The 25,959-nt window shown below is 43.8% G+C and overlaps 1 protein-coding gene across 4 annotated transcripts in view; it reads left to right on the top strand.

Moving 5' to 3' along the window:
* Positions 1 to 25,959, top strand: part of TOM1L2 (target of myb1 like 2 membrane trafficking protein) — a 56,883-nt gene that overhangs the window by 23,893 nt on the left and 7,031 nt on the right. Inside the window, exons 5-14 of one of the 4 annotated variants that reach the window (XR_002467255.3) lie at positions 2,365 to 2,499; positions 3,420 to 3,578; positions 4,256 to 4,372; positions 6,979 to 7,112; positions 9,664 to 9,712; positions 10,525 to 10,648; positions 11,447 to 11,564; positions 13,808 to 13,883; positions 16,963 to 17,028; positions 24,543 to 24,612. Coding sequence is in view for 3 of the 4 variants with exons in the window: in XM_021550004.3 (XP_021405679.1) it covers positions 2,365 to 2,499; positions 3,420 to 3,578; positions 4,256 to 4,372; positions 6,979 to 7,112; positions 9,664 to 9,712; positions 10,525 to 10,648; positions 11,447 to 11,564; positions 13,808 to 13,883; positions 16,963 to 17,028; positions 24,553 to 24,612 (1,038 nt within the window). In the remaining variant the exon portion in view is untranslated. The remainder of the gene's footprint in view (positions 1 to 2,364; positions 2,500 to 3,419; positions 3,579 to 4,255; positions 4,373 to 6,978; positions 7,113 to 9,663; positions 9,713 to 10,524; positions 10,649 to 11,446; positions 11,565 to 13,807; positions 13,884 to 16,962; positions 17,029 to 24,542; positions 24,613 to 25,959) is intronic. The other 3 variants (XM_021550004.3, XM_021550010.3, XM_021550018.3) reach the window with 3 other exon arrangements.

The raw sequence follows: 25,959 nt of genomic DNA, 5'->3' as shown, positions 1-25,959 counted from the left end.
TCATGGGCCTTTCCATAACAAGGGTAGATAAAGCTGCCATCCAGTTTCTTATCTAGAGACTTGTTTTGAGATGTTGAGCATCTTGTGTCTCACTTTCTCAACCTATTTCCCATTGTACATGAATTAGCATACTTCACATAGTGCTTATCTTTCCTTCTTCACCTTGCTAGGAGGCCTTGGAAATATTCCTTGTCGCTGTGCCCTGAGAAGAGCTGGCCTGTCACCCAGTGCCCAAACACTGGGATGGTCCCTGATTTAGGGGCTGGATTTACAATGGTATTTATGTGACCTGTTTGGGCACATTGAGGATCCAAGTGGGATTTATCCTGAAGTACCTATATTTGATACTTTAGAAGCTCTGAATTGAATCTCCCCTCTATCCTACATGTGCTTGGACAATGGGCAGTTCTCCTAAGCTCTAGTGTAGCTCCTTATCCATAAAGCAGAGCTAATATTGCAGCTGCCTAGTTGGGTTGTAAGCTGTCTAGGACAGGGATTGTCTTACAATGTGTGTAGACAGCACTTAGGACAATAGTGCCTGTCCTTCTTGTGACCTCTGAGACACACTAATGTAGATAATGCTCCCAGCTCAGGTGAAGAAGAATACAAATGGAAGTGTCTTCCTTCTCCAGGGAAGAGAATTGCAGAAGAGAGAATATTTTTAAAAGGTGGAGTGCAGATGAAATGAGATCATTTTGCAAAATCCACAGGAAGCCAATGAAAGAGGGGATGAAAATGTACATCCTCCTGGACAAACAAGCTTCACTAAAAACTGGGGAGAGAATGCAGCATATTTTTCCCTCTAAGTTCCTTTCAAGTGATGATTGTTAAATAGAACATCCCTTGCCTAACACTTTTCACATTTGCTTGCAAATAGAGTTGAAGTGGTGAACACCATTATGTAGAAGCCTCATTCAGATGGCTTCTGATGTAAATTGAAAAGGCAGTGAAATGGCAAAGGTGGAGTTACTTGTGCAGTCAAAACCTCCATCAGATTTGGGGATGTTTTGGAAGGTCAGTTCCAAGGAAACAATGGCTGTGTGCTGTCAGAGCTGTTTTTTCTGGCTCAAGCAGGGCTGTTTGGACTTGCACTGCATCAGAACAGTTGATGTAGTTAATTTACTCTTAACAAAGCTGAGAAGCAAACCCAGGATTGTCTGTTTGCACCTGATAATGGATTGTCTCCTGGGCACAAATGGTAGGAAATGCTCTTTCTTAGAATTGAACAGGATAGGAATGCAAGTTAAAAATTAATATTTCTTGTCTTACTTTGCTGTCTTGGATTTCTGTTCTCTCAAATATACAAAATGGTTAAAAGAGCTTTTAAAGTAAAAATAGTCACATAACTAGTGTAAAAGTGATGACTAAATGAATTAAGTTCTGAGCCCACATGTGTCTTGCAGTAGTTCTGGATCCAGCACACTGATACCCTGCTCCACACATGTGGGGGTTTGTGGAATGCTTCATTTTTAAATTGAGTCATAATATTTCAGTTTTTCCTTCCTCTACCTTTTTAATATTTGGTTCATTTCCAACACAAGTGAAAGGGGTTGAGGCTTTTAGCATCCTGTGCTCCCAGCAGCTTCATGAGTGCAGGAGGCTGGCTAGCCAAGAGAAGCACTTAGTACTCCCACTGAAAGAAAAGCTCAAACGTGAATTGAAGTCTTTTTAGACACCACAGAATTCATGCAGGAGAGATATTATGAATGTTCTGGCTGTGGGAATTTCTCTCTTTTAAACTTGTCCTTTGTGCCACACTGGGGTGTCTTGACTGTTGGATATGCTCTGTCAGAACCCAGGCGTCGTTAGTTCTGCTGCTCAGGGGACTGTCTCTTTCACAAGACAAGAACCTCAGAAAGGACCTTTTTTTAAATTTAAGTCTGGTCCAAATAAGACAACTTGGTGGCTGTGCTTTTCCTTTGGCAACAAATGAGGATGTTTCACAAAGTGAATGGAGATTACTTAAGATGATTTTACAGCTTTGTGAATTTTGGTTAGATCTGTTGAATCTTTCACACAGACCTTTTCTAGTGGGTCATTTGCTGTACAATATGTCAGAAAATATCAGCATCAATCACTGCTGAGGAGAGGAGATGGGAAGAGACTTTCATATATGTTCACGGATTTTGATGATGTCAGGAGCTACTTACAGCTACTCTGCACTGAGTTCCTGTCTGTTTTATATCTGAATAAAATGTATAGGTGACTGTCTTAATACTTGCAGGATCTTTTAGACCAGGTCTGATGATTCCAGCTTTCCTTTGAAGCTGAAGACTATGAAAGCTTTTACAGTCAGTATCTGAGGTCAGGGTGGGGCTGGAGCTTCATTTGGAAGGTTTCTGGATAATCCCTTGTGTTTTCCAGGCTTGGGCCGATGCCTTCCGAAGTAGCCCCGATTTAACTGGAGTAGTGCACATTTATGAAGAACTCAAGAGGAAAGGCATCGAGTTCCCCATGGCAGATCTTGATGCTCTGTCTCCAATACACACACCACAGAGGGTAAGCTACAGCCTTGCAATGCCGGGGCTGTTTTCCCAGAATGTCTGAATAGTTGGATAACTACTCATTTTCCCCCTCCCATTTCTCTGAATTTGACTGATTTTCTCACTCCTGGAAGAACATTTTAATAGTGAAAGGGCATGCAAGAGGCATAATACAGACTGATAAGCTATCTCCTCCCTTGAGTCAGTCATCAAACTAAAAAGTTGTAAATTGTTACATTTAATCTTGTAAGACCACCAAACAAATGCAACTAATTTGTTCAAGGAGAGCCCAGCAGGATTTATGATTGACATTTACTTCTTTTCCTCAAAAGTGTGGTTGCTTCTATTGGTAATAACCCTGAGCCAAGGTCTGCCTGTCTATTAGGGATAGAGTCTGAATCTCTCTGATTCCACAGTAATGTGAGAACTTTACACCTCTGGAAAGTTAGGTCTGGAAAGTCGACAGAACTGCTGCTTGGAAGTAACTTAATGATCACAGGTGTTCTGATTATTCACTCTGAAAACTGAAGTTAATGAATCTTTGAAGCAGCAAATGCAAGTGATCAAGGACTGAGAGATTACAATTCTTGTGTCAAGGTTAATTAAATTCAGTATCTATGTATCACATCATTTTTTGGGAGCTTGAAACTTAATTCCTAGTTTAAAGTACTTTATAACTATTTCTCTTTGGCTTTTGCTTTTATTTTGCTTCTCACTTTTCTTGTAAAACTAAATGGACTTAAATGCTTGTGCATTGGGTCAAAAGAGATGGGCATAGAAGATTTTTGGAGCTGCCAATCTTTTCTGGTAGTTGCACTGACCTTTCCCACAAGGTGCAATTATGTTCTATATTTGAGCCTGTTTGGCCTGAGGTTGCTGACAAAGCAAGTGCTGTCCCAGCTCAGCTTTTGAATTCCTCTCTTTCTGATGTGGCAGAGTGTTCCTGAAGTTGATCCTGCAGCAAATATGCACAATTCCCAGTCTCAGCAAAGGATGAGCAGCAGTTCTTACTCTTCGTCCTCTCCAACGGCGTATTCTGCTCCTCAGGCCCCAGCCTTGAATGTGACTGGTCCCATCACTGCTAATTCTGAACAGGTATTGGCATGTTGATTCTTTTGAGTGAGACTCTTGCAGCAAATCAAATTAGAAATTAATTTGCAGAGGAACTTTAATTTTAACTCTTTGGACTTTGTCTGCTAGGTCTGGCTCTATTTAGTAATCTTTCTTCCTGTTATACTGTAAAATCTGGGCTTTGGATGTGTCTCTGTGGCCTGGTAATGGCAGCACAATCTGCTGGTCCAGCCTTCTCAGCAGTATTTTAGCAGTTATTCCCATTAACCCCTCTCCTTTCAAGGCACAGAATGTCACAGATGTAGGAAGTCAAGCCCTTGCAAATGTCCTAATACAGGACTTTTTTCTCCTTGCAAAATGATAACTTCACAGAGACAAAGATTCTACTTAAAATGGGTACATCTTTCCCCACACTGGAATGAGGCACCACAGCCAAGGTCTGGCTTTAGGTGCTGTTTGCAATTGCTTCCCTTCCATACAGACACAGCACATCTGGGTTTGTGATGATAATTCTTCTCTTTTTCTCTTCCTTTTCTCCTGGGTAAACTTTTTATCTTATTTGGTTTTTTCCCTGCTAGAATGTCTGGAGCCTGAGATATCAAGTCAGACAGAACCAGAGATATCTCAAAGTCAGTTCTTGAAAATGAACTGCTTCAACTAAAAGATTATGCAGTGTTTTGCTGTCTTGTACCCCAATTTAGATTGCCCGGCTGCGCAGTGAGCTGGATATTGTTCGTGGGAATACAAAAGTGATGTCTGAAATGCTGACAGAAATGGTACCTGGACAAGAGGATTCCTCTGACCTTGAGTTACTCCAGGTAGGTTTCCTCGAACATATGATTCTTCCTGTGCTTGTGTTTCTCTGGGGGGGTGTGTTTTGTTGTAGCTCACTTCACAGCCCATGCTTGGATCCATAATAGATCTGGGCTATGCCTGACCTTGGCAAGTGCCATCACTTGATTTTCTTCATTTGTTAAAGCTTCCAGTGACAAGGATTTCATAACTTCCCTTGAAACTTGTTCCAGTGCTTTCCTCTTTCAGTAGCCAAAAATTTTCCCCAATGTTGAATATCAGGTCTCCTTTACCACTAAGCAGCTTAGAATTGCCACAGGTTCTGTAAGCCCTGAGCATTCCTGCTTCTTTTACACCCCCCATCACCACTTGTACAGTGTCAAGACATTCCCAGTCACTAGGCAAGAAAAAGCACTCCATATTTCCATCTGGACTAAAGAATGCTTAGGGTCTGTGGATGCTCTGCCACTTGAAATCTTATCCATGAGCTAACTGTCTTTCCAGAAGATGTGTTTTCCTGAAGGTGTGGTGTCTTAGGGCAGATGCTCAGGTGAAGTTCTGTGGTAAATTCTGAGGGCTAGACTCTGTAATCAGGAGCGATTTCTCTGCTGGAAAATCTCAATCCAATGCAGCACTGTGCATCTCAAGAGGGAAAACAGTATAAATTGAGCTCATGTCTCAGCCTTCACACCTATTTCCCAAGGCTCGTGGTCGTGGGGTGGCCTTGTCACTGAGGAAAGTCACAGAGTCCCACAGATGAGGAGCATTGCGATCTGATGTTCCAGCTGCTGCCCTTAAGGTGGGATTTGCCTTTCCACAGCTTCAGAAATAGCCTTCTGTTTGGATCCTGCAGCAGGGAGGATGGGCTCCCACAGCAATCCGTTCAGAGGACGACAGGGAATTGCTCTCCGTGATACATCAGAGTTTGAAATCCATCCAAAAACTGGTCTCTCCCATGCAGTGGCATTGTGTGTTTGTCTCAGAGCCATCATGGCAGCTGATGAGAGGCTTTGCAATAAAGAGCCTTTCAGTCACTGCCCATTTGGGTCGAACTGCTCAAAACAAAAGCAGCTTCCAGGAAACCATGACAGGCCAAAATCGAACAGTTTGCTTACACTGAGAAACAACCACCAGCATCTTGACAGCGTAACCTTAGAGCACAGCTTTAAGGTGAAAGAACTTGATCATAAAATGGAGTGACAGCAACGATTCTTTATTCCAGCTGGTTCCCTTCTGATGCAGCCTAAATCTGAATCACAGAGGTGGGGAGAACCCATTTTTGATCACAAAGGATGGTTAGCCTTTTGAGAGCTGTGAGCTGGGTGCTGCATGCAAGGACTCCTTGCTTTGAGGTTTATATAGCCCTCCTCCTTAAATAATTCCTGACATTTTCTCCAACAATCAAATGTAAACAGCCTGTGAGAGAGCCAGCTCTGAGCAGAATAGATAGGTACTGTCAGCCCTCTCAAAAAGGCAGCAAACAAACCTCTGAAATGTCACAATCTGCTTCGAAAGTGATGGGATCAAAACTGACATTGGAGAACACATTCCTCAAGCTGTTAAGGCAGCTGGATTGCACTAGGTGAAATTTATCCAGAGCTTAGGATGTCAGACCATGCAAGGAAAACAAACACATTTTTGCTTTCATCCTGAAGGCTGTGTACCAACAAGTCATCCTTGTTTAGTGCTGAATTTTTGCTGTGAAGTGGAGCTGGGAGGAGTGGAAGATGACAGAGGGACATGCTTTAGCTGGAATGTCAGTGCTTATTGAAGTAAAACCGTTGGCCTGATCAGAGGCACCCTGCCATACGTCATGTTTCTTCTTGCTGTTCTCCTCAGCAGACCAGTTTGGCCTTTGGTCTTGAGGCCTTTCGGGATTCTGCTAAGTATTTGGTGATGGAAGAGATATCCTGGAAGCATGAGAACTGCTGGTCTAAACAAACTGAAATCTAGATTTCTTAATTAGAGGCTTTTAAAATAAATGCTCTCCCTCTGCATTCCTTAAAATGTTCTTTGCAACTCCCTGTTGCCTTTGTGGAGTCTCTTGTCTGTGCATTTGCTCAGTGGAAAGAAACATTTCTGTGTGTCTCAGTGCTGGGGGGTGTGTGGAACACTTAGGTTTTCATGCTCCTTCTCCTTGGTTTGTCTTTACTTTCATGTTCTCTGAAGTTGGTAAGTTCTCATCCTAGCACACACTTAGTATTTGTGGTAGCCCTAGTGAACCTTTTCTCCCCCACATATTCCACCATCCACATCATTTAGTTTTTAAGGATGATACTGCCAGAAAGAGCAGATTGAATTTTCCTTGAAAGCTCTCTTCTGGGAAGGTGTTGTATTAACATGTTTTATTCTTAAAACAGATGACTAAAATACAGATATTTATTTTCTGAAGTGTTCAGAGTTAAAGAAGAATCAGGAAGTTGAATTGTGAATAGGCTCTCAAGGTTTTATGCCATCATCTCTTGAAGGGCGTTTGATTAGATGTGCTTTTGGGTGACATTTAATCATGCAAAGATAAACTTGTCTTAGTGTTTCTCAGCTGGGGGATATGTTTGGCTGTGAACAGAGCTCAACTAAATCTACTTATTGCTTGTTGCTTATCAGACTTGTGTGCACAATGCATTCCTCCTAGGAACTGAACCGAACCTGCAGAGCCATGCAGCAGAGAATTGTGGAGCTTATCTCACGAGTGTCCAATGAAGAAGTCACAGAGGAGCTGCTGCACGTGAATGATGATTTAAATAACGTCTTCCTCCGATATGAAAGGTGGGGCATCTTTCCCAGCAAGCGTTTACATTCATTCAAGGTTTTCACATAAGAATAAAGTAGGTCAGTTGGTGAAATTGGGCCTTCTGGGCCAAGGGTCTAACATGACACAGAGAACCAAACCACAGGAATCATTTACACAGTATTTTTATGGCCTTTTATGGTCACATCCCTGTTTCTCCTGTTTCAGTTGATTCTTTTAATACTATAATTTTTTTTACTATGTATTGAATTTTTGTGGGGCATATCCATAAAATGCAATACAACCTTGTGAAAATGCTTGAATCTGAGAGTCCCTGTTGTGCAGGGCTGTATAGGTGTAGGGACTTGGGACCGAAAATAGCACAGCCACAGTCACTAGTTCCCCTGCTAGCCCAGGCTCTGCACAAATCTCTGTGCTGCTTCCTGGCTTAAGGAGGCTCCTTTGAGCTCTCTCTGCCCTCTGATCTCTGAGCTTTCCAGTCCCAGTGCTGGTACGAGGGGAGCTGCCTGAGGTGGGTGAGAGCATCGTGCATGCAAAGGGTTTGTTTTTAAGCAACAGTTCAAACCTTGAAAAACAAAAAAAGCCTTTCTTGTGCAGAGCTAATGTTTCGAAGAGCTGGTCTGTAGGAATCATCCCCAGGGACAGGACTTGGGGCACAGAACTTTCGACATGTCAGACAAAGGCGCTGTCAGGCACATCTGCTGCAGGAGGCGACACGTGATGCTGCAGTCTTGGGAAAGTTTAATCTTCCCCTTAATGACAGGCCTGGGGAGCGAGGCACCAAAGAGTACCCTTTGTTCCTTGCTCTTAGCACAGGGCTTTGTTTCTCAAGCCTTTAAAAATAAATTAGACTCTAGATCTGTGAATTTGTGCTGTCACGGCAAAGGCTGCAAAGACGACTTGGTGCCCTCGATTTTGCCTTTGATTTCGTCGTTCAGAGGAGATGGGGCAAACTTTGAAACAAACGCTGGCTTTTTGTGTGAAATGGTGTGTGTTTCATGCACAAGCAGGGTTCTACGAGTGCCAGAGTGTAACTATCACCGAGGTTTAGTCTGGTCACCCTTAATATTTTTTCTATTTCCCCCCATCTGCGACTTTGCTGACTGTGGCTGATGTGTTTGTAGTCATTATTCATGAAAGGGGAGCTGAGTGATGTTAGCAAGCCATTTGTGGTGGAATAGCTGCACTGGTCTGAGTGTTCAATAAATTCCAGTTCCTCCTCTGCTATTCCAAAAGCTCCACATCCATCATGCTGATTTCTAGCACAGGGACCAAGCTCTGTCAGTGACTCAAGCAGGAGCTCTGGCCTTTGCTGTGAAGCCTTGGGATGTAAATGAACAGAAGCCTTTTGGTGAGAAATGAGGTGGGAGGTGTCTTAGGTTTCCAGCAAAGGGAGTTGGATTTCCAGTAATAGCAAACACCCACAGTTTCCTAAAATTGAAATTTGGGGCTGAATTTGGTTTTGCTGCCTTTTAAGTCTGCATTTTCCTCTGTTGCATTAAGAAAACATTTTCATTTGCTCGACATTCCCTGTTTTATTTGGTCCATCTGGGAGAAAACCCGTAGGATTATATGAATATTTTGGGCTTTTTGCTGGAAAGAGAGACTACTTCTGAAACTACTTTGAAAAATTCAGACCTCCAAGAAATCATGGTGCTTTTCCATGGTAAGGAAGGAGATCAGACTGGCCTCAGACAGGCCATGGGAGCAGGTAGTTCCTCTGCTGTTTTGAGTTCATAGAACCACAGAATGGTTTGGGTTGGAAGTGACCTCAAAACTCACCTAATCCCACCCCCTGCCATGGGTGAGGAAACCTTCCACTAGACCAGGTTGCTCAAAGCTCCATCCAGCCTGGCCTTGAAGACTTTCATGAAAGCTGGTTTAGGTTTGTGGCCCCAGATGCACAGAGTGAAGAAAATATCAGAGCTTGACTAACCTGACTTCTTCTCCTTAGAAGAATTAAGGTTTTATCCAACATCATTGCTTTTCCTTCTTGGAAAGTACCAACCTATTTGAGCATAGGCTGTGACCATCTTTGAGTCAACTCAGGATGTTTTAAGCAGTGAATCTGCTGTTCATTGTCCCTCATGCCACATGTGCCTGGCTTGGGCTGTGCCACACACATATGGCTCCTGATTTACATTATTGCAGCAAGAGGGAGCTGGTAAGTGGGAGTGAGATGAGCTGCAGTGCTTGGCTTGTTGAGCTGTGAGCATCGCTCTTGCTACAGTTCCTCCCGTCCCTTGGCTCACACAACAGTCTGTCACAAAGCACTTAATGATTAAAAAAACCCCCCGAACCAGAAGACAAATCCTGCAGTGTTTTTCAAGCATATTTGAGCTGCAAGATCAGATTAGTCAACTTAAAATCTACCTCTGCCAAGAGTGCAACTTCTCAGCAATCCTGTCTTTGTCCTGGCTTGGAGTTAAAGCTTTCAGGCTTCCCTTTGGAGCCAGAGAAAACTTAAGTTCAGTGGCAAGCATGTCATGGCTTGGTTATAAACTCATGGTTTTTATTATTTATTGGTGGCTTTGATAATCCATGTTGGTTTTTCTTTTTTCTGAACAGATTTGAACGATACAGATCAGGACGCTCAACACAGAACGCCAGCAATGGAGTAAGTACCTCACTCCAGTGATTCTCTCATACCAGCTGTAGTACTGTCACTAGTATCACACCTTTTACCTGCCCAGCCCTGTGTCCTGCCTGTACTGGCTAATGGTGGATGCCAGGAAAAGTAAGAATGTGGCAAATCCCAAGCTCAGGAAGTAACTTCACAGTAAAACATCTCTGTGTTTACAATCCTTGATGGATTTTCACTCCTCTATTAACTTTTTTGATTGCTTTTGAGTCTATGTGGACTTTAGGAGTTCACAATGTCCTTAAGCAATAAGTTCCACAGTTGCACTATGCATTTTTACATATTTATTTTGCATTTATATATAACAAATATTTTGTTTACATTTGATCAAGTCACTTAATGATTTTTGTTTGCTTCACCAAATTTTTCTTCACCATGTCTTACATACCACTGTTCAGGTTAATTTTCTTCCTGCCATTCATAATTTTAAGAACCACTCTCATCTCCTATTTAAGCAGCCCCTTTCCAAGCTGAAGAGTTCTAATTATTCTTTAAATGGAAACTCTTTTGTAGTTGTTTGATAGCATTCAAGGTCTGAGTTAATGATGAATCTGTATTTCTATTATATTTTCTATTCTGCATTCCTATTTCCTCTGTTAACTGTGCTTTACCCCTTCTGCAGTGTGATGCAAACTTCAGCAAAGACTCTATTGACACTTCAGTCATAACAAAGAAGTTTTGTTTCTGAAAGTAGTTATACCTAGTGTGGAAAATCGTGATGTTTAATGTTGCATTGCAAGAAGAAATTTCTGGTATGTGTAACTTCTGTGTTTCTTGTGTCCTGACAGGTACTGAATGAGGTGACAGAAGATAATTTAATAGATTTGGGTCCTGGCTCTCCAGCTGTGGTGAGCCCAATGGTCGGAAACTCAGCACCTCCATCTTCACTTTCTTCACAGCTTGCAGGGCTTGGTGAGTACCTGATCTAGATCATGCTCTCCTCTACCTATTAATGTTTCCATGTGGCCTCCAAAAGGTTTGGGTATTTGGCTTATAGGAGGATGAGAAGGCATTCCCACTCTCCTGCACTGTGGCAATCTGCAATTGAGAGCCAGTCTGGCACAAAGGGAGGGATTTATTAATCAGAGGGAAGATTGATGGAGAGGGTGCAGGTTGTTTTCATGGCAGAACTTTTACTACTACTTCTATTTCTGCTTAGTTATAGTTCTTTGTGAAATCAGCCTGGTGATGTTCTTGATTCCCCTTCTACAAATAATATTTGAAACCTTTGGGTGAATGGTTTTATGAAACTCTTTGGTGGTTTGCATTAAATCAAACCAAAGATTGTGTGATTGGATCACTGGGTTTGACTGAAGGTTCTCCACATCTTTCAGCACTGCACCAATACCATATCCCTTTGTTTGAAAGTGTTGGTTTCACAGTCAGTAACTGAGAGAAAACATTGTGGAGAAAGCTACTGTCCATGCCCAAAATTTTGGACTGTGTTAGTGACCACTGAATATCTCAGGATATTGGCAGCAGGTTCACACCAATTCCCAAATGCTGGCTTCTTGATGAGGAGCATTTATGGAGTGCTGCTTCCAAGATGAATTAGATCATCTCTACATTTTTCTTTTAAGAACACATGATTAGCATCCTCCAGCCTTTCCTGAACAAAACTGCCCTCAGTGCTGCAGCTGTTAATGATGATGGTGTTTGCGTATGGTTTGTAATTTCACTGGTTCACTCTTTTTTCTCCTCTGGTTGCAGACTTGGGCACAAACAGTGTCAGTGGCACACTCAGCTCCCTCCAGCACAGTAATCCCCGTGATGACTTTGACATGTTTGCACAGACAAGAGGCAGCTCCTTGGCTGAGCAGCGAAAGAAGTAAGTTGGAATTTGTCTTCAGCACTGAGTCATGGCACTGCTGTTTTCTAAGGGCATAAATCTGAAACTGCTTGACTTCAGACTGAAAAACTAGTTTTGGTGTATGTTTTTTTGCTTTTAATCCAATCTCTGTCCTTTTGGTTGTTATTAATATGAGCAAGTGGAGAAGTTCCTGCTGCTGGACAGAGCAGACTGGCTGGGTACTGACTGTCTTAGTTAATGAGCTCACTGGAAACTTGGAAGTGTGCTTGCATGTACTTCTGCCTTCTCCTAAAGGCTTGTCATCCCATCCACCTGTGTTTGAGATACAGGAGCAGAAGGGTCCTTCACCTGAAGGTCATGGATGTACTTTGGTGACTGAATTACTGTCATCAAAGGCTTGCAAACAGAATTACCATCTAGTTAACTCTCCTTTTGGCCCCAGTCAGACTCTCACAGGCTGTCAAGGCAGTGTAGCTTGCCTGGCTTCATGCTACCCCTAATTTGTTTATATGCATAGGGCTTGCATTTCTAGAGCTGCAAATCTGGCACTTTCAAGGGCATTTAACAGGTCAAATTATTTTAATGTAAAATAAATCTATGCACTTATTAAGAAATTCTTTGATCCCTGTCAAGTGATATTCAGTAAAAGACACACTCAGGTATTTTTTTTTCATATATTATTTCTTACCCCCTGGCTTCAGATGGTAGAGGAAGTACTCAGAACATCATCAATATCTTGTCTCAAGCTAAGAAATGCTATTAAATAGTTATCAAAAATTTAGAAAACTTAAGCCTACAAATTTATTGGACTTTTTTATTTGCAATTATCAATATAGCTATTGTACTGCCTCAGCTATGGTATCAGTGCTGAGAAGAAATTCTGTAATGTAGAGGGATAAGCCACCACTGGAGATTTTGGGCTAGGAGCCTTAATGTACAGTTAGAAAGGAGATGCATTGCAGGAGAGATCTAATCAAGGTCCCTCTGTATCTTGTGCTAAATGAAGCACAAAACTACTCTTCCCACACCGTACCTAATGGAACAAGGAGCACAGATCATCCATGATTTCACAAGAGAGGATTGCTCTGTCTTCCTTGGATTGTGCACTGTATAAACAGAGCAGCAGGGAGGAGGAAAGGCATGAGTGTGACTTGCTGTGGTGTGTAGGTGACAGCTCTGGGTGTGACAGCTCTGTGCTCACATCCTGGGAGAAGCCAGCATGAGGAGGAGAGAGGGCTCCCCCTGCTCAGGCAGCCCCTCCCAGGAGCTGATGTACGGGCACATGTTTGTGTCTGCTGCAGCTCATGGTTCACCACTGTGCTCTGTGAGATGCTGCTGCTGCCTCTGTCACCTGACTGCTACATGTCCCTTTTGCATTGCAATTTAAGAAGCTTTTAACTGCTCTGTAAATAGTGCATTTCTTTGTCTGCTTCACTGCAGTTGCATAATTTCATCTCTCTTTGAGTCTTGCTCTGCCTCCCCCCCATGCACACAGCGAGGTCAGGCTTCCAGATGTCATCTCCAAATCTTTGTTAAACATAATCTGCAATCAGGCCGCTTTTCACAGTCCCCCACTTGCTCTTGGATATTCTTAGGGTGCCTCATGACGTGTTTGCCTGCCTTTCATAATGCTGATCTTACTCTCTTTGCTTCAAGGTGCTTTCCAAAACTGATGGATGGCCTTTGTACAGAGCAAGCTCCTCTTCTTGGGGTACAGACAGTACCCTCCAAGTCTTGTTAAGGAAAAGAATGTGCTTTCTGGTTCCCAGGGGAGCAAATCAGGGCATCCAGAGTATTGTTTTCCTATGAGGAAAGGCTGGGAGAATTGGGATTGTTCAGCCTGGAAAAGAGAAGGGATTGGAGTGACCTAATTCTGATTCTTGAAGGGAGCCTACAAGAAAGATGAGGAGAGACTATTTACAAGGGTCTAGAGTGACAGGACAAAGGGGAATGGCTTCAAACTGAGAGAGTTTGAAGGGCTAGATTGTATATTGGGAAGAAATTCTTCCTTGTGAGGGTGGTGAAGCACTGGCAGTTGTCCGGAGAAGCTGTGGCTATTCCATCCCTAGAAGTGTCCAAGGTCAGGTTGGACAGAGCTTGGAGCAGCCTGAGATAGTGGAAGGTGTCCCTGCCCATGGCAGGAGTGGAATGAGTGATCTTTTAACACCCCTTCCAACCCAGGCCTTCCTATGATTGCATGATTCCTCATGGATGACTGCTGGACTTTCTTGCTAGTTGTGTGGTTTGTTCTTTTCTTCCAGCGTGACGTACGAGGATCCACAGGCTGTCAAAGGACTGGCATCTGCCCTGGATGTTCGGAAACAGAACACGGGAGGGGTAGGTCACAGCTCTGTGTTTTGTTATCCACGTGGAATCCTGGAGGCGGCTGGAGGCGGCTGCTTTGACTGAGTTTCTCATTCTGGATTCCACCAACGTGGTAGTAATGGCTATTTTGAAATTGATATCTGGGAGCAAGTACTTGCTCAATAATGATCTCTAAAGAGATGCTGCCCTTCAGTCTAAAAGACTTCAGAATCATAGTGGGTAAATTATCCTGTGTCCTTGCAGCTTGTCTGGGGAGTCCAGCTCTTTGGCTGGAATCACAGTTGAGAAGAATTAAGTGGGGAATATCCTGTGAACACTGATGTGCATTGGCTTGGTTTGGTTTTGCTTGTGAAAGTCTTAATCTACTAGACTTTGCTTTGAGTGCACAGATACACGAGCGAGTTACAGGGAGAGAAATGATGCAGACTTTTAATGCTTCATGTTCTTTGCCATAACTGCCCTTGCTTGCAGCCTGTTCTGTCTGCCCAGGGCAGGCTCTTGCTCTCTTGTGTGGGCAGAAGAGCCCCATGTGCTGTCACCTCTCAGCAGCTGACACTTAAAACACGGGTGAGAGAGCTTGGGCAGCTTTGTCTGCATCCCTCGGTGAAGGCAGAAGTGAAGGAGCTTTCAGATCATCCCTTGACCCCTTTCTACCATCCTGCTTTTAAAAACTCTGCTGCTCTTTTGTATGCAGCTGTGTGTAAGTTTTTAGAGGACAGAGCAGGTTCAGAGCCTTTTCCAGTCCAGTTTTGGGCTGTGATGACCACTAGGGAGCACGGCAGAGCCAGCGTAGCATGGGAGAGCCAATGCAGTGTGCACATGCTTCTCACTGGGGAGAATTGCCTCCCCATGCCTTGGCTGATCCCACCCTGGTTCTTTCATGAAGTGGGAATGCTCTGGGCAGCTGACATGCCTGGCAGCTTGTGCTCCAAGCCAGGGAGAATTTGTGTTGGGAGCCAGCTGGGGTCAGATCACAGCTGCCTGTCTGCCCAGGCCATCATTCAGTGGGAGCAGGCCCTCAGCTCTTACAGAGCATCCCCCACCCCACAAACCTACCTGCTATTTCTTGTCCCTGTCCTCCTGCAGGAAGGGCAATTTATAATCTAGGTCAGCCCCATGACCAGCTGGAGCTCAGCCCCACAAAAACTCATGGCAACAGTACTGAGGGAAAAGGGGAGGCATGAGGAGGCAGGGGCAGAAATATTCCTACACAGGAATTCCTGAATCCAGTGTGACATCCCAAGCCCCCAGTATCACTCAGCTGTTATTGGCAGGACCTGGGGAAGGATTTGAGATTCTGCTCTTTGTTTCTGGCTAACCAAATGCAAGGGGCTTGCATTTAGCTGGTCAAGGGAGCTGTATTCCCTCAGTGGCCTCAGGGTCATGTCTTTATTACTTAACACTTTTGTTCCCAGCCAGTTCTGCTTTAGGCACCAGCACAACCTGTCATCCACACCATCGGAGCTGCTGCTCTGCCCCAAGTGTTGTCAGTTCAAAGGGCTGTGGCTAAGCTCATCTGTGGGTCAAAGTTTTTTGGGGTAAATGCCTTATTGGTTGTGGAACTTGAGGCTATGAGATGTCAAGACTTTCAGCCTCTTTTCAAAGGTCCTGGAGACTGTAATGTCTACTCAGAAGACCTTGTTTTGAAATGCAGTCTCTCTGTAATTGGTAAACACTTTTTCTCAACTGTTGTGAGGCTTGTGGGTGTCTCTTCTTAAAGGAAATAAAAATTAAACTCTCCTAAAGTTACCAGCCCCAGTTGTGTGTAGCAAAAAACTGGCAGTGCTCAGTAAATGAAAAGACAGGCTTTAATTTGGGTAGAGCTAATTTAAGAACAGCTCTGGGGAGGAGCCAAAAGCTTTGCAACACATTCTTCACACACGTCTCGTTCCAGCACAGTTGTCCAGTGGTAGAATTCAGCACATCCGACATTTCTAATGCAGTCATTCTCAGAATGGTCTGCAGAGACAGGGCTGATCACGTGGCATTAGCTGTCTTTTAATGTGATTTAGCAGCTGGAAACAAGATGAGCTAAAAATACACTGTTTTCTTAATATTGCTTTTCCATGTTGGGAATTGCTTTTGTTGCCACTGAGTTGTTGCATGATCACAACTGGGAGGAGAGGTGTCCAAGAAACAATTCTCTGGCGTTACACAGAGAGTAGATGAAATTGGAATGATTTCCCTTTATTTTTTTTCCCCTCATAAAATGAGACATACAAGATTGCAACTGATTCTCCATTACCTGTGTTAATGGGAACAGCAGAGGTGTCCTGTGTGTGGATGTACATAACACCAGTGGCTCTCTGCTGAGCTCACTGGAGCCACTGCACTCTGCTGAGCCCAAGCAAGCCCTTCCAGAGCTGGAGACAGCTCTGCATCCCACCCTGGCTCAGGGAGGAGATGCTGAAGGACACAAAACCATCTTAGAGTGTTTGTGGTGCTGTGCCATGCAGTCTGCAGCCTGCTCAGGGGAGCTGGATGCATCAGCAGTCCTTTAACCTCTGCGCTTTTCAAGAGGGGCAGTTTGAAAGGCTGCCAGGACACTGCAGCAAACTGCCCTGACTTCCCTCCACTCAACACCAGTGCAGAGCTGCTGTGCTGTCTGTGTGGGGCACAGTCTGTCTGCTGAGGTCAAGGACATGAGCAGGGTGTGCTGCAACCCACAGCTTCATAAACAAAGGGGACTCCACAGAGTGTGACATGAGAATTTCCAGTGCAGTCCCACTGACTGCAGTAGCTTGTACAGCCTCACTTTTCCTTCTTCTAAGAAGATGACAAACATCAGCCTCACTACCAGCCAGTGATTGGTTTATTTTATTATTATTATTTTTATTTCTAAGGACATAATGGAGGGAGTGCTAAAACGCTGTGAACTGTCTGTAGGAAGTGCAGAATTCTGGGTGAGGTCTGTCCCCTTATGGACAGAGCTGGCAGGCAGAGGGGGACACAGCTGCTGCCAGAAGCTACTGTAGGCATCTCTGTGTGTGTATGTGTGTCTGTGTTTGTGAAGTTTTTAACTGTTTTATTACTTTATCATGGGTTGTTGCTGTGGTTTCTCTCTTTATGGACCTTTCTGTTCTCAACACAGAGGAGAGGTAAAGGTGGGAACTCAGACATGGAGCCCATAGACAAGTGGCTAATTACACAAGGAATGGTGAGGATTTCACCAGTGAAGCAATTCCTACTGCCCACCCCAGTCCCTGACCTAGAATAACCATCCTCCATTCACCTCTCGTCCTGCCCTTTTGAACCGCTTGAAATCGGACAGTACAAGGAGTTTATTTCCCACCTGCATCATTACCTGGGGCAAAGGGAAAGATTTGCACCAATTTCTGGTTTATACAGCACAAAGACCTGTAAATCACTGAATCATTTGTAGGATCCCACGTCACCTTCAGAAGAGGCCTGGGGATCCAATTGGTTCCTTCTACTGTCTTGATTTATTTATGCAGTATCCACTTTTCGAGGGATAAACACAAGTCTCATGGGTCTTATTCATAAAGAGGACACTTGCTATCTGTCTCTAAAACAGCCTTTTCTGGTAGTGCTTAGCTTCATGGTCTGGAATAAACCTAGGGAAGTTGTAGGATCATATGTAGTTGAATTGAGTAATGTAGGGATCATTCTTTATGCAAGGAAGGGAATGGGAGAACTGCTGCCCAGATTGACATCTTCAACATCACTGACATTAGGAATCAGACTCCAAGAAGTACAACAGTGTTTCTGGTTTTAAGGATTTAATTCCTATGTCTGGTGATGCCAGTACCTTGATAAAATCAGGTTTCTGAAGATCACTGAACCTGTGCACGTTCTGACCTCATTTGAAGTTGTCCTTCATCAATGTGCTTGTAGAGAGAAGTTCAAAGCTTGCTTTAGGTGCAGAAGCCAGAGGAAGGAAAAAATACCCTCAGCTATGCCTTAAAGCCAAGTTCTAAGACCATTTTTTTTTTTTTTTGGACAATGTAATCCATCATTTTAAGTGTTTGAGATTAGTACCAATAATGGGACCTAACTGTAGAAAATCCTCCTGAGACAGTTCTGGCTGCAGCTGAGTTCAGAGAGATGCAGGGAGGATTCCCTTTGCTCTGGGGTGTGCTGGCACTGCCGCATGTGGGGCTGGGCACCAGGAACAGAAATGTCTCACTCCAGGGAGAGCCCTGAATGTCCCAGACTAAGCTGCCCAGTGCTCAAAAAAGAGAAACATCCCAGAAAGCTTAAAGTTTAGAAAATCCAGAGTATGTAGTATCTACTCTGTGAAACACTTGCATTTATTCTTCTGAATTTAGGGCTAATTCAGATTATTTCTCAGGGCCAGCTTGGAAATTTGGCAGAACTTTGCACAGCTGGTGCACACGCAGTGATGGGACAGGTGCTGTATCTGCCTGCCCAAAAGCAGCTCCATGCCTGCTCACACACGTGGATAAGCCCACTGTGGGTACAGTCCCTGGGAGCCAGTGTCATTCTGGTGCTGTCAGACACCCACAGCTCACAAGGTGATGGTGAAAAGCTGTAACACGAGCAGCAGTATCAGCTTTGCCTCTGATGCTGTTGGCTGTGGCTCCCAGAGGCTCTCGCTGTTCGGTGGCTCTGTTGCAGCCAGGGATGTGCTGTGCCACTGTTGGATGTTCATCCATAATGAATAATCCAGTGATTGAGTTAGTTCTTCTTCTTTGCCTTTCCACTGTTTACAAGAGCGGGGAAGCATGAAATCAGCACCCCTGCTGTTCACACCACTCACACCACTGGTTTATTAAAAAAGCAAACAGCATATTCCTTCATTGGCTTGTGGTTATTCAGTCTGGAAAAAGGATACTGCAGCATTCATGGAGACATATGGATGTGGGGAGGGAAGGGGGCTTGGCTGTCCAACCAGTCACTGCTCTTACAAACCTGTCACCTTGTTTGTATGCTAAATACGAGAGAGAAATACCTAAAATAAAACTAAACTAATCATTAACTCCGTTTCTCTCTTAATTGGTTGTAGTTCTTAACAGTATTTATTAATATGACCTGTAGCATTTACAATGCCAGTGGATAACTAGAATCCCAGGTATGAACTTGATGTGCCCATTATGTGGGGTACTTTTTGTACTTTTCTGAGGAGGAAAGGGATGAGCTGACACTGCTGTTCCCTGAGCCCACACCGAGACCACTCAGAAGGAATTCTTCACCTGCCAGAGTGGTTCTCAAATCCCTCACAACCTGACATTGTTCTGTACAAGCTGTGATACATTTCAGCTTTGGGCTTTGTGTGGTGAACTGCATCCCAGTTCACCACACACTTTTGCAGTCTCTGGCTCTCCTCTCCAAGTGAATTTGGCAGTGTTGTTCTTGTTTCCAGTTAACCTGTGGCTCAGTTTCTGCCATCAATTCGATGCCAGAACCATGGAGACAGACACAAGCCACAGTTCTATCCATCCCAGCTCTACACACAAAACTAAAGTAGATAAAATTACATTGTCAGAAAATGTTTCTGGTTTTTATATGGCTGAGGGATGGGAGGTGAGCAGTTCAGTGAGAGATCTGTCTGCAGTGTGAGGTCAGGGTTTTGCAGGTTTCACACAGGGATCCGTATCAGCAGCAATTAAGCACAGGCTTTACCACAGAACCACGTTTTAGTGCAGGTAGTCTCAGTTCCCTTCTCATGAGATTGGACAGCTACTGAGATTTGCATTAATATATTCCTTTCCTAGAGTAATTTGTCAACCCACTCAAATACCAAATGGGTTATTTGTTTTGAAAGTGAGAAGTAGGTGTTGCTTAAGCCACCATGTCAGGACATTAACTGGGACAGTGGCAGGGGAGGGATGACACGGAACCAGAATTCACAGGCATTGATATGAGCACCACTCAGCACTCTATCTTGACTGCCAGCAGCATGCCTGGCTAGAGAGGAGAGCCCTTTTTGTAGGAAAGATAGGTGATTAAAGATTAAATGAAAGCTCTGTTAATTAGTAACCAAGTGGGATGCCGCTATGTGCCTTCAAGAGAGAGATAGGATCTGAGATGTGGAAATGACTTTGGTAACACGAGACTTGTTGAATAACATCATCATCTTGAAGACTGAAGTGCTTGCATAGTGGATAAGCCCAAAACCAGACACATGAAGATCTCATTTCTGCCATGTGGTGGGACCCCTCTCCCTGTTGAAGGCAAGCAGGTGCTTCCCCTTACCCCAGGACCACAGGGGTCTCTGTAGTGGTGTTTTTGGAGCACTGTGCAAGGACAGCCCAATCCCTGGAGTCACTGTCAGCGAGGGCTGGCACTGCCTGGACACTCCTGTCACATGCAGATGGGTACAGCCTGTCAGAGCTGGGCTCCTGCCTGCCCGGCCCTGCAATGTGCAAACACAGTTACGAGCAACCAAGGAGTTCATTTAATCCTTACACCTAAAGCCAAGCGTGGTCTAATATTGAGGCCAAGCAGCTATTTCAAGATCACAACAGCTTTAAATAGATGGTAAGGCTGTAGTAGTAAGCTGGAGTAGCCTGCTAGTGGCCTAGCTCCTAGTGCTGCTGTAGGAATGACAGACCTTTACAACTACTAACCAGCGAGGGGGAGTGAGTAGCAACTAACCAAGAACTGGTGTCAGCTTTGTTAAACATCTAGAAAGAAGTGGCATTAACTAAGCTATTACAAGGCAGTAGTCTAGCAACAATTAGCATAAACCTTGTTAAACATTTTAAGAACATTAATGAGCTCACCTAGAGACCTGAATTGTCATTTCATACCTGCTTCTTTTCCAGTGGGATCATTTTTAATAGAAATAAAATGTGATAATAATAACCTTAAACTGTCTTTTTAAGGGTAGAATATTGGATTTTATGACTTCTGAGGAAAAATATTGGCAATACTCTTTGGCTTTTGATTGCTAGTGAGAACATCAACACAATCTAGCCTAGATGAGTAGGAACTTGAATTCCAGGTTCCTGTGGGTTTTGTGGGATTGAGCACTTACTTTTGATCTCCCAACCCTCCTTTTCCATTTCTCTTTCAGGACTGTTAAGATGATCCCATTCATAGGATTTTCAAAAGACTAAATAAAAAAGGAATTTAAACAATAAGACCAGCTTTTAATTAAAACCAGTTACTTGAAGTACCCAAAAATATTTTGTGACTTAATTTCCATTTACAGTTAAGTATAGACTTTAAAAAAAAATCCCAATATCTTTATACAAACAGCTCTTGCAGCCTGCACTATCTGGGGAGCTATCTTGCCAAGACTGAAAGCTTCACTAGACCATGGAAGTTTGCATAATCAAAATATCAACAAGGCAGTGTCCCATTCCAGAATTTTTTCCATGTAGTCTGTGGCTGCTACTGCTGCTTGTTCCCAGAAACTGTTGTCTTTTTTTAATGTGTAAACTAGTTAATTTGTTTTTACATTGCCTCTGTTGGGATTTAGGGGTTAGTTATAACAAAATTCCCCTGCACATTTTTCAGTTTAGGGCTTCTGAAAGGGGAAGACTTGCCAAGTACCCAACTGACTGGCAAAAACTGAGCTTCTCTGTATGTTCTCTTCTCAGTTTAAAATGAAAAATAAATGGTACAATGTTATCGTTAAAATAATTTAAAACTTCCAGTTGCTCTTTGAGAATTTCCTCCCTCTTTATTCTTGAACAAATTAAACCTGGCACATGTAACCCATGTTTTATGAGGAAATGGGGCTCAGAGTCTTAGGAAAGTAAACTGGAAGTTTGTGCATGGAAGGAGCAATAGATACCAACCCTCAGCACTTCTGTGGGTGTGCTGGGAGACAGGGAAAGCTTTTTAAAAGGTCAGTGCTGAATAGCAAACGGCTGACACACTCAGATGTTTATCTTACAGCTTTGTCTGCTTCTCTGCAAGAAGTGCTCTTGCACTTCTGAGGGCTTTGTTTATTTGTTATAAGTAGCTCTAGCTGAAAGTAGAATTCCTTTATTTGCTTTTTTTTTTTCATTTTTTAAAATCCTTACGAAACGCCACAGCACAAACCCTTGTGCTGCTGAGCTGTTCTTCGAGGACTTCTGCAAATTCAAGAGTCCTGTGATTCTCAGGAACTCAGTACTTGATCAGTCATCTGTCATGTTTTCAGGATAATCAAGATCTGAGCTGCTGTTCCTTCTAATACAGGGGCACAGTACTGCCACACTTTTTAGAACAGTTGCTCTTATATTCATAGAATCATAAAATCCTGGAATGGTTTGGGTTGGAAAAAAGCTCATCTCATTCCAACCTCCTGTCCTGGGCATGGACACCTTCCACTATCCCAGGTTGCTCCAAGCCCCATCCAGCCTGGCCTGGAACACTTGCAGGGATGGGACAGCCACAACCCTTCTCTGGCAATCTGTGCCAGGGCCTCCCCACCCTCACAGGGAATAAACTCTTCTAATATCTAATCTAAATCCACCCTTTCTCAGTTAAAAGCCATTACTCCTTGTCCTGTCACTGCAGGCCTTTATCCAAAATCCCCCTCCAACTTTCTTGGAGCCCCCTGAGTTCCTGTAAATTTTATTCACAGAAAAGGAAAAATAAACCAGCTGTTTTCCTCCTCCCTTCCATGCACATGTTCTTATCCTTAGAGAAACATGAGCACCTTTCTGAGCTGCAACCAACAGCTCAGAGGCTGCACCTTCCACAGTGTTAAGCAATACAGGAGAGAGGCAGCAGTGCAACTTCTACAGCAGCTTTAAGGTTGCTGTAGGCTGAATAAAATAATTACTTTTTATCTCTGAAGCTAGTATTTTATATAGCTGTTAATCCAAGGAGACAGTTTTACAAGATGCAACTTGTCCTTGGAAAGGAATGTGTTGGAAGGGGCTTTAGAGCTCTTCCCTTGTGAGTGACCGTCTGGGCCAGCTCTCAGCAGCTTCAGCTCACTGTGATAGTCTTGTGTGTGCATGATTCAGGAAATCAGAAAGGAACAGTTATCCTAAATCTGGCCCATTCCAGAGGAAACTGCAGAAATTTATTTTCTGTTTGGGATCTTGATGAATTCACTGGAAGGAAAACAACACCTTCTACCTCTAAAGCCAGGAACTGTCACTTTGTCCAGGCAACCTGTCAAGTTAGAGCCCAGCCACCTTCCTGGTGCTGGTCTTTAGGGGAGATGCTTTGGATTGAGTTCTGGATTTCTAGTTCTTGGACACAACTAACCCACTTTAGCACACCTCACCTCAAGCAAGGGCTTAACTGGCCTCCTCAGTACAAAGGGCCACTTGATACTGTGAAAAAATTCCTGAGGAGATTTGCTGAACAGCCTCAACCTCTGTGATCCAGCATCTATCCATCTTTCCCTGCTAGAAGTGCCTGAGAAAACGACATCTCCCAGGAAATGCATCTGCAGAGCCTCTTCCAGCTCTTCTTGTTGAATCACAGAGGCATTAAGGTTGGAAAATTCCTCCAAGGCCATCAAGTTCAGCCATTAACCCACTGCTGCCAAGGCCACAAGTAAGCCATGTCCCAAAGCACCACATCCACAGGGTTTTTAATCACTTCCAGGGTGGGCAATTCCTGTGAGAGGTTTCAGGCAAAGCTGTAGAGAGCCCCTGATATGTTTTCTGCCTAGGAGAGTCCCTCTAACAGTGCCAGGTCTCCTCCCTGCCAGCTTTGCTGCTTGGCTGCCATGCCCTGGCCTGGAACTCACATGTCTGACATTGTTTTCCACCTATTTTTCAGGTTGTCCTTACTAGGTCTATTGTGGTGTTTTCCTGTTTACCTCAGCAGGCCTCTGTTGTATTTAAGCAGTGTAGTTAAGTCAGGAAATTCTACACCTAATACTCAGTAATTTCCCTTTGCTGACCCGGTTCCCTCAGCACTGTGTGAAATCGCTGCCCTTCAGCTGCCTCTGCTCTGCCTGTTGTAATCACACTGGTATCGTGACCCATCCGCTGCAGGGGCAGAGGCAAACCTTCCAAACCTGAGTGTTAAACTATCCCTGGAGCCTGACCTGCTCTGGAGAGCCCTGCTGCAGCTCTGGGGCTGTCCTCTTCTCCTCTGCCCCATCCTCTTCCTCCCCCACCTTTGGCACATGCTGGGCTCTGCTTCCGAGGGTCACCTTTGGCAGAGGAGTGGGAACTGGGAGCTGGGACAGTTTTGTTTTAAACCCTTGTGCCAAGACTTGCCAGGGCTTGGTGGTGTGATGGGAGGAGGATCTGGGAGGAAGCATGACTGTACCCTGGGCTCTGACTTCTCCACCTGCCCAGAAAACCAGTTTGTTTTCATAGGAGTGTTGCCTAAAGATTTTGAGCCCCTCTTTTTTGCTAACCCTTCACTGTGGCTAATACCCATTTTAAAAAACAAAAGGTGTAAATTTAACATTTCAAAACCTAACTGATATCCAGTATTCTACCCTTAAAAGCATTTCACGATCAAGATTAGAATCATCAGTCCATCTTGATGGTTTTAATATGTGGTCGAGAAGTTACTCATCTTATGCTGGCATCCAGTCACGTCATTCCCATAATCTTTCTCCTGGTTTTTTTAGCCTTGTTGTTCATAATTTCCTTTCCAAGTTGTTTCTTTATTTGAAATGCCATTTATATTTTGTTGCCTTTTTTTGTTTTTCCAGCACATCTTACATCTTTGTTTTTGTTTTGTTTTTAATCTTGTTTCTGGCGTTTTCCATCGCTCTGTGGCCATGATTGTGGATGTGTTTTGGTTTTTGCCTGCCTTGCTGTTCTCTCGCTGCACTCCCTAGATCCCTGTTGCACAGTCCTCTGTCATGGATGACATTGAGGAGTGGCTCAGTACCGACTTGGTGAGACTCTTTATATTTTCATTTTTCACTTGCATGGGTACCTTTCAATGCATTGCTGAGTTCCTGGTACTTCTCATAGCAGGAAGCAGTGAAACTTCCCAAGCAGAGAGTTTGGTTCCCTTTGAAGGGAATATCTAAGCAGGAGGAGTCGGGGTCGTGTTCAGCAATTCAATGAAAACACTTTTTTTCTGAGCTGTTTTATTTTCCCTTCTCCATGTGAACATCACAGAATAGCACATGTTCCAGAAAATGTGGGATTCTGATCCTAAAATAGGGAAGCATTAAATATGGGCTGAATTTTTCTACACCAGACTTAAATTCCATGTTTAAAGCTTCATTATTTAGACAGGATGTAAGTTCATGCTTATGTTGAGGCATGCTTTTAAGAGATGCTGGATCAGGGCATAGATTCCTTTCAAATTAAGATGTCTTTGTTAAACTGGCAGGCAATCTTGACATGTTTCATAATAGTAATAATAAAAAATTATAACAGTCTCCAATGTTTATAACTTTCTCCTAAATGATTATTGTCTAGTAATTATTAAACAAACAAACAAAAAGCAGAACTAAAAGTAGCTTTGCCTTCACCCTGGGGTTTGTTTTGCTGTCCCAACACACATTTGGTTTAAGCAGGATAAACTAGTACACATTTACTGTTCTGGTTTTTTTCAATGTAAGCATATGACTCAAATCAACCAAGTGCATTTTGGGGGGTGGGGGGTGGGTTGTGTCCACACTGCTCTTAGTTTTAGTGAACTGAACTTGAACTCAGCATATCCCCAAGGATCATCATCTCCTTCCATTCCTCCAGCTTGAGGCAGAAAACTCCCAACTCCTTAGGGTCTCCCCCAGCCCCCTGCTGCTGCCTGCTCAGCTCCCAGCTGGGAGCTGTGGGATTCAGCAGAGCTGCAGGCATGCTCTGGCACGTCAGCCCTGTGCTCTGGCACTGCAGGAGCTGGCTGTACTGGAAGGAAGAAAATTCTCCAGCTCTCCCGAGGTGCCTGAAATGCTTAAACAGATTCCAGGTTCAGTGTTTGATTTTGGCAGACTGACTGGCTGGCTCTGAAATGTCACTGGGTTCCAGCTGCAGGTTGGTTTGTCAGGCCTCGGTACAGGAGTCACTTTCAAATTTAATTACAAACTGGCCTCATTTTGTTAAAGAAATACTGTAAAAGTAGCATGTCTGCTCTGCTTAACCAATCAACTTTTGTCTTTGCCATTTAAATTAATTGAGAGAAAATCTGATGGAGAGATATGGAGGTAGCTCTGTGCTTCTGTCATCCCCAGCACAGACTTGCTCAAAAGGAACAAAGCAGAGAAATGTCCTGGAAATGCCTGAGCAAGCCT

The sequence above is a fragment of the Lonchura striata genome, chromosome 16 (assembly GCF_046129695.1).
Source record: "Lonchura striata isolate bLonStr1 chromosome 16, bLonStr1.mat, whole genome shotgun sequence".
Classification (NCBI taxonomy): Eukaryota; Metazoa; Chordata; class Aves; order Passeriformes; family Estrildidae; genus Lonchura; species Lonchura striata.
The sequence above is the reverse complement of the archived record's forward strand: the minus strand, read 5'-3'. Positions and strand labels throughout refer to the sequence as shown.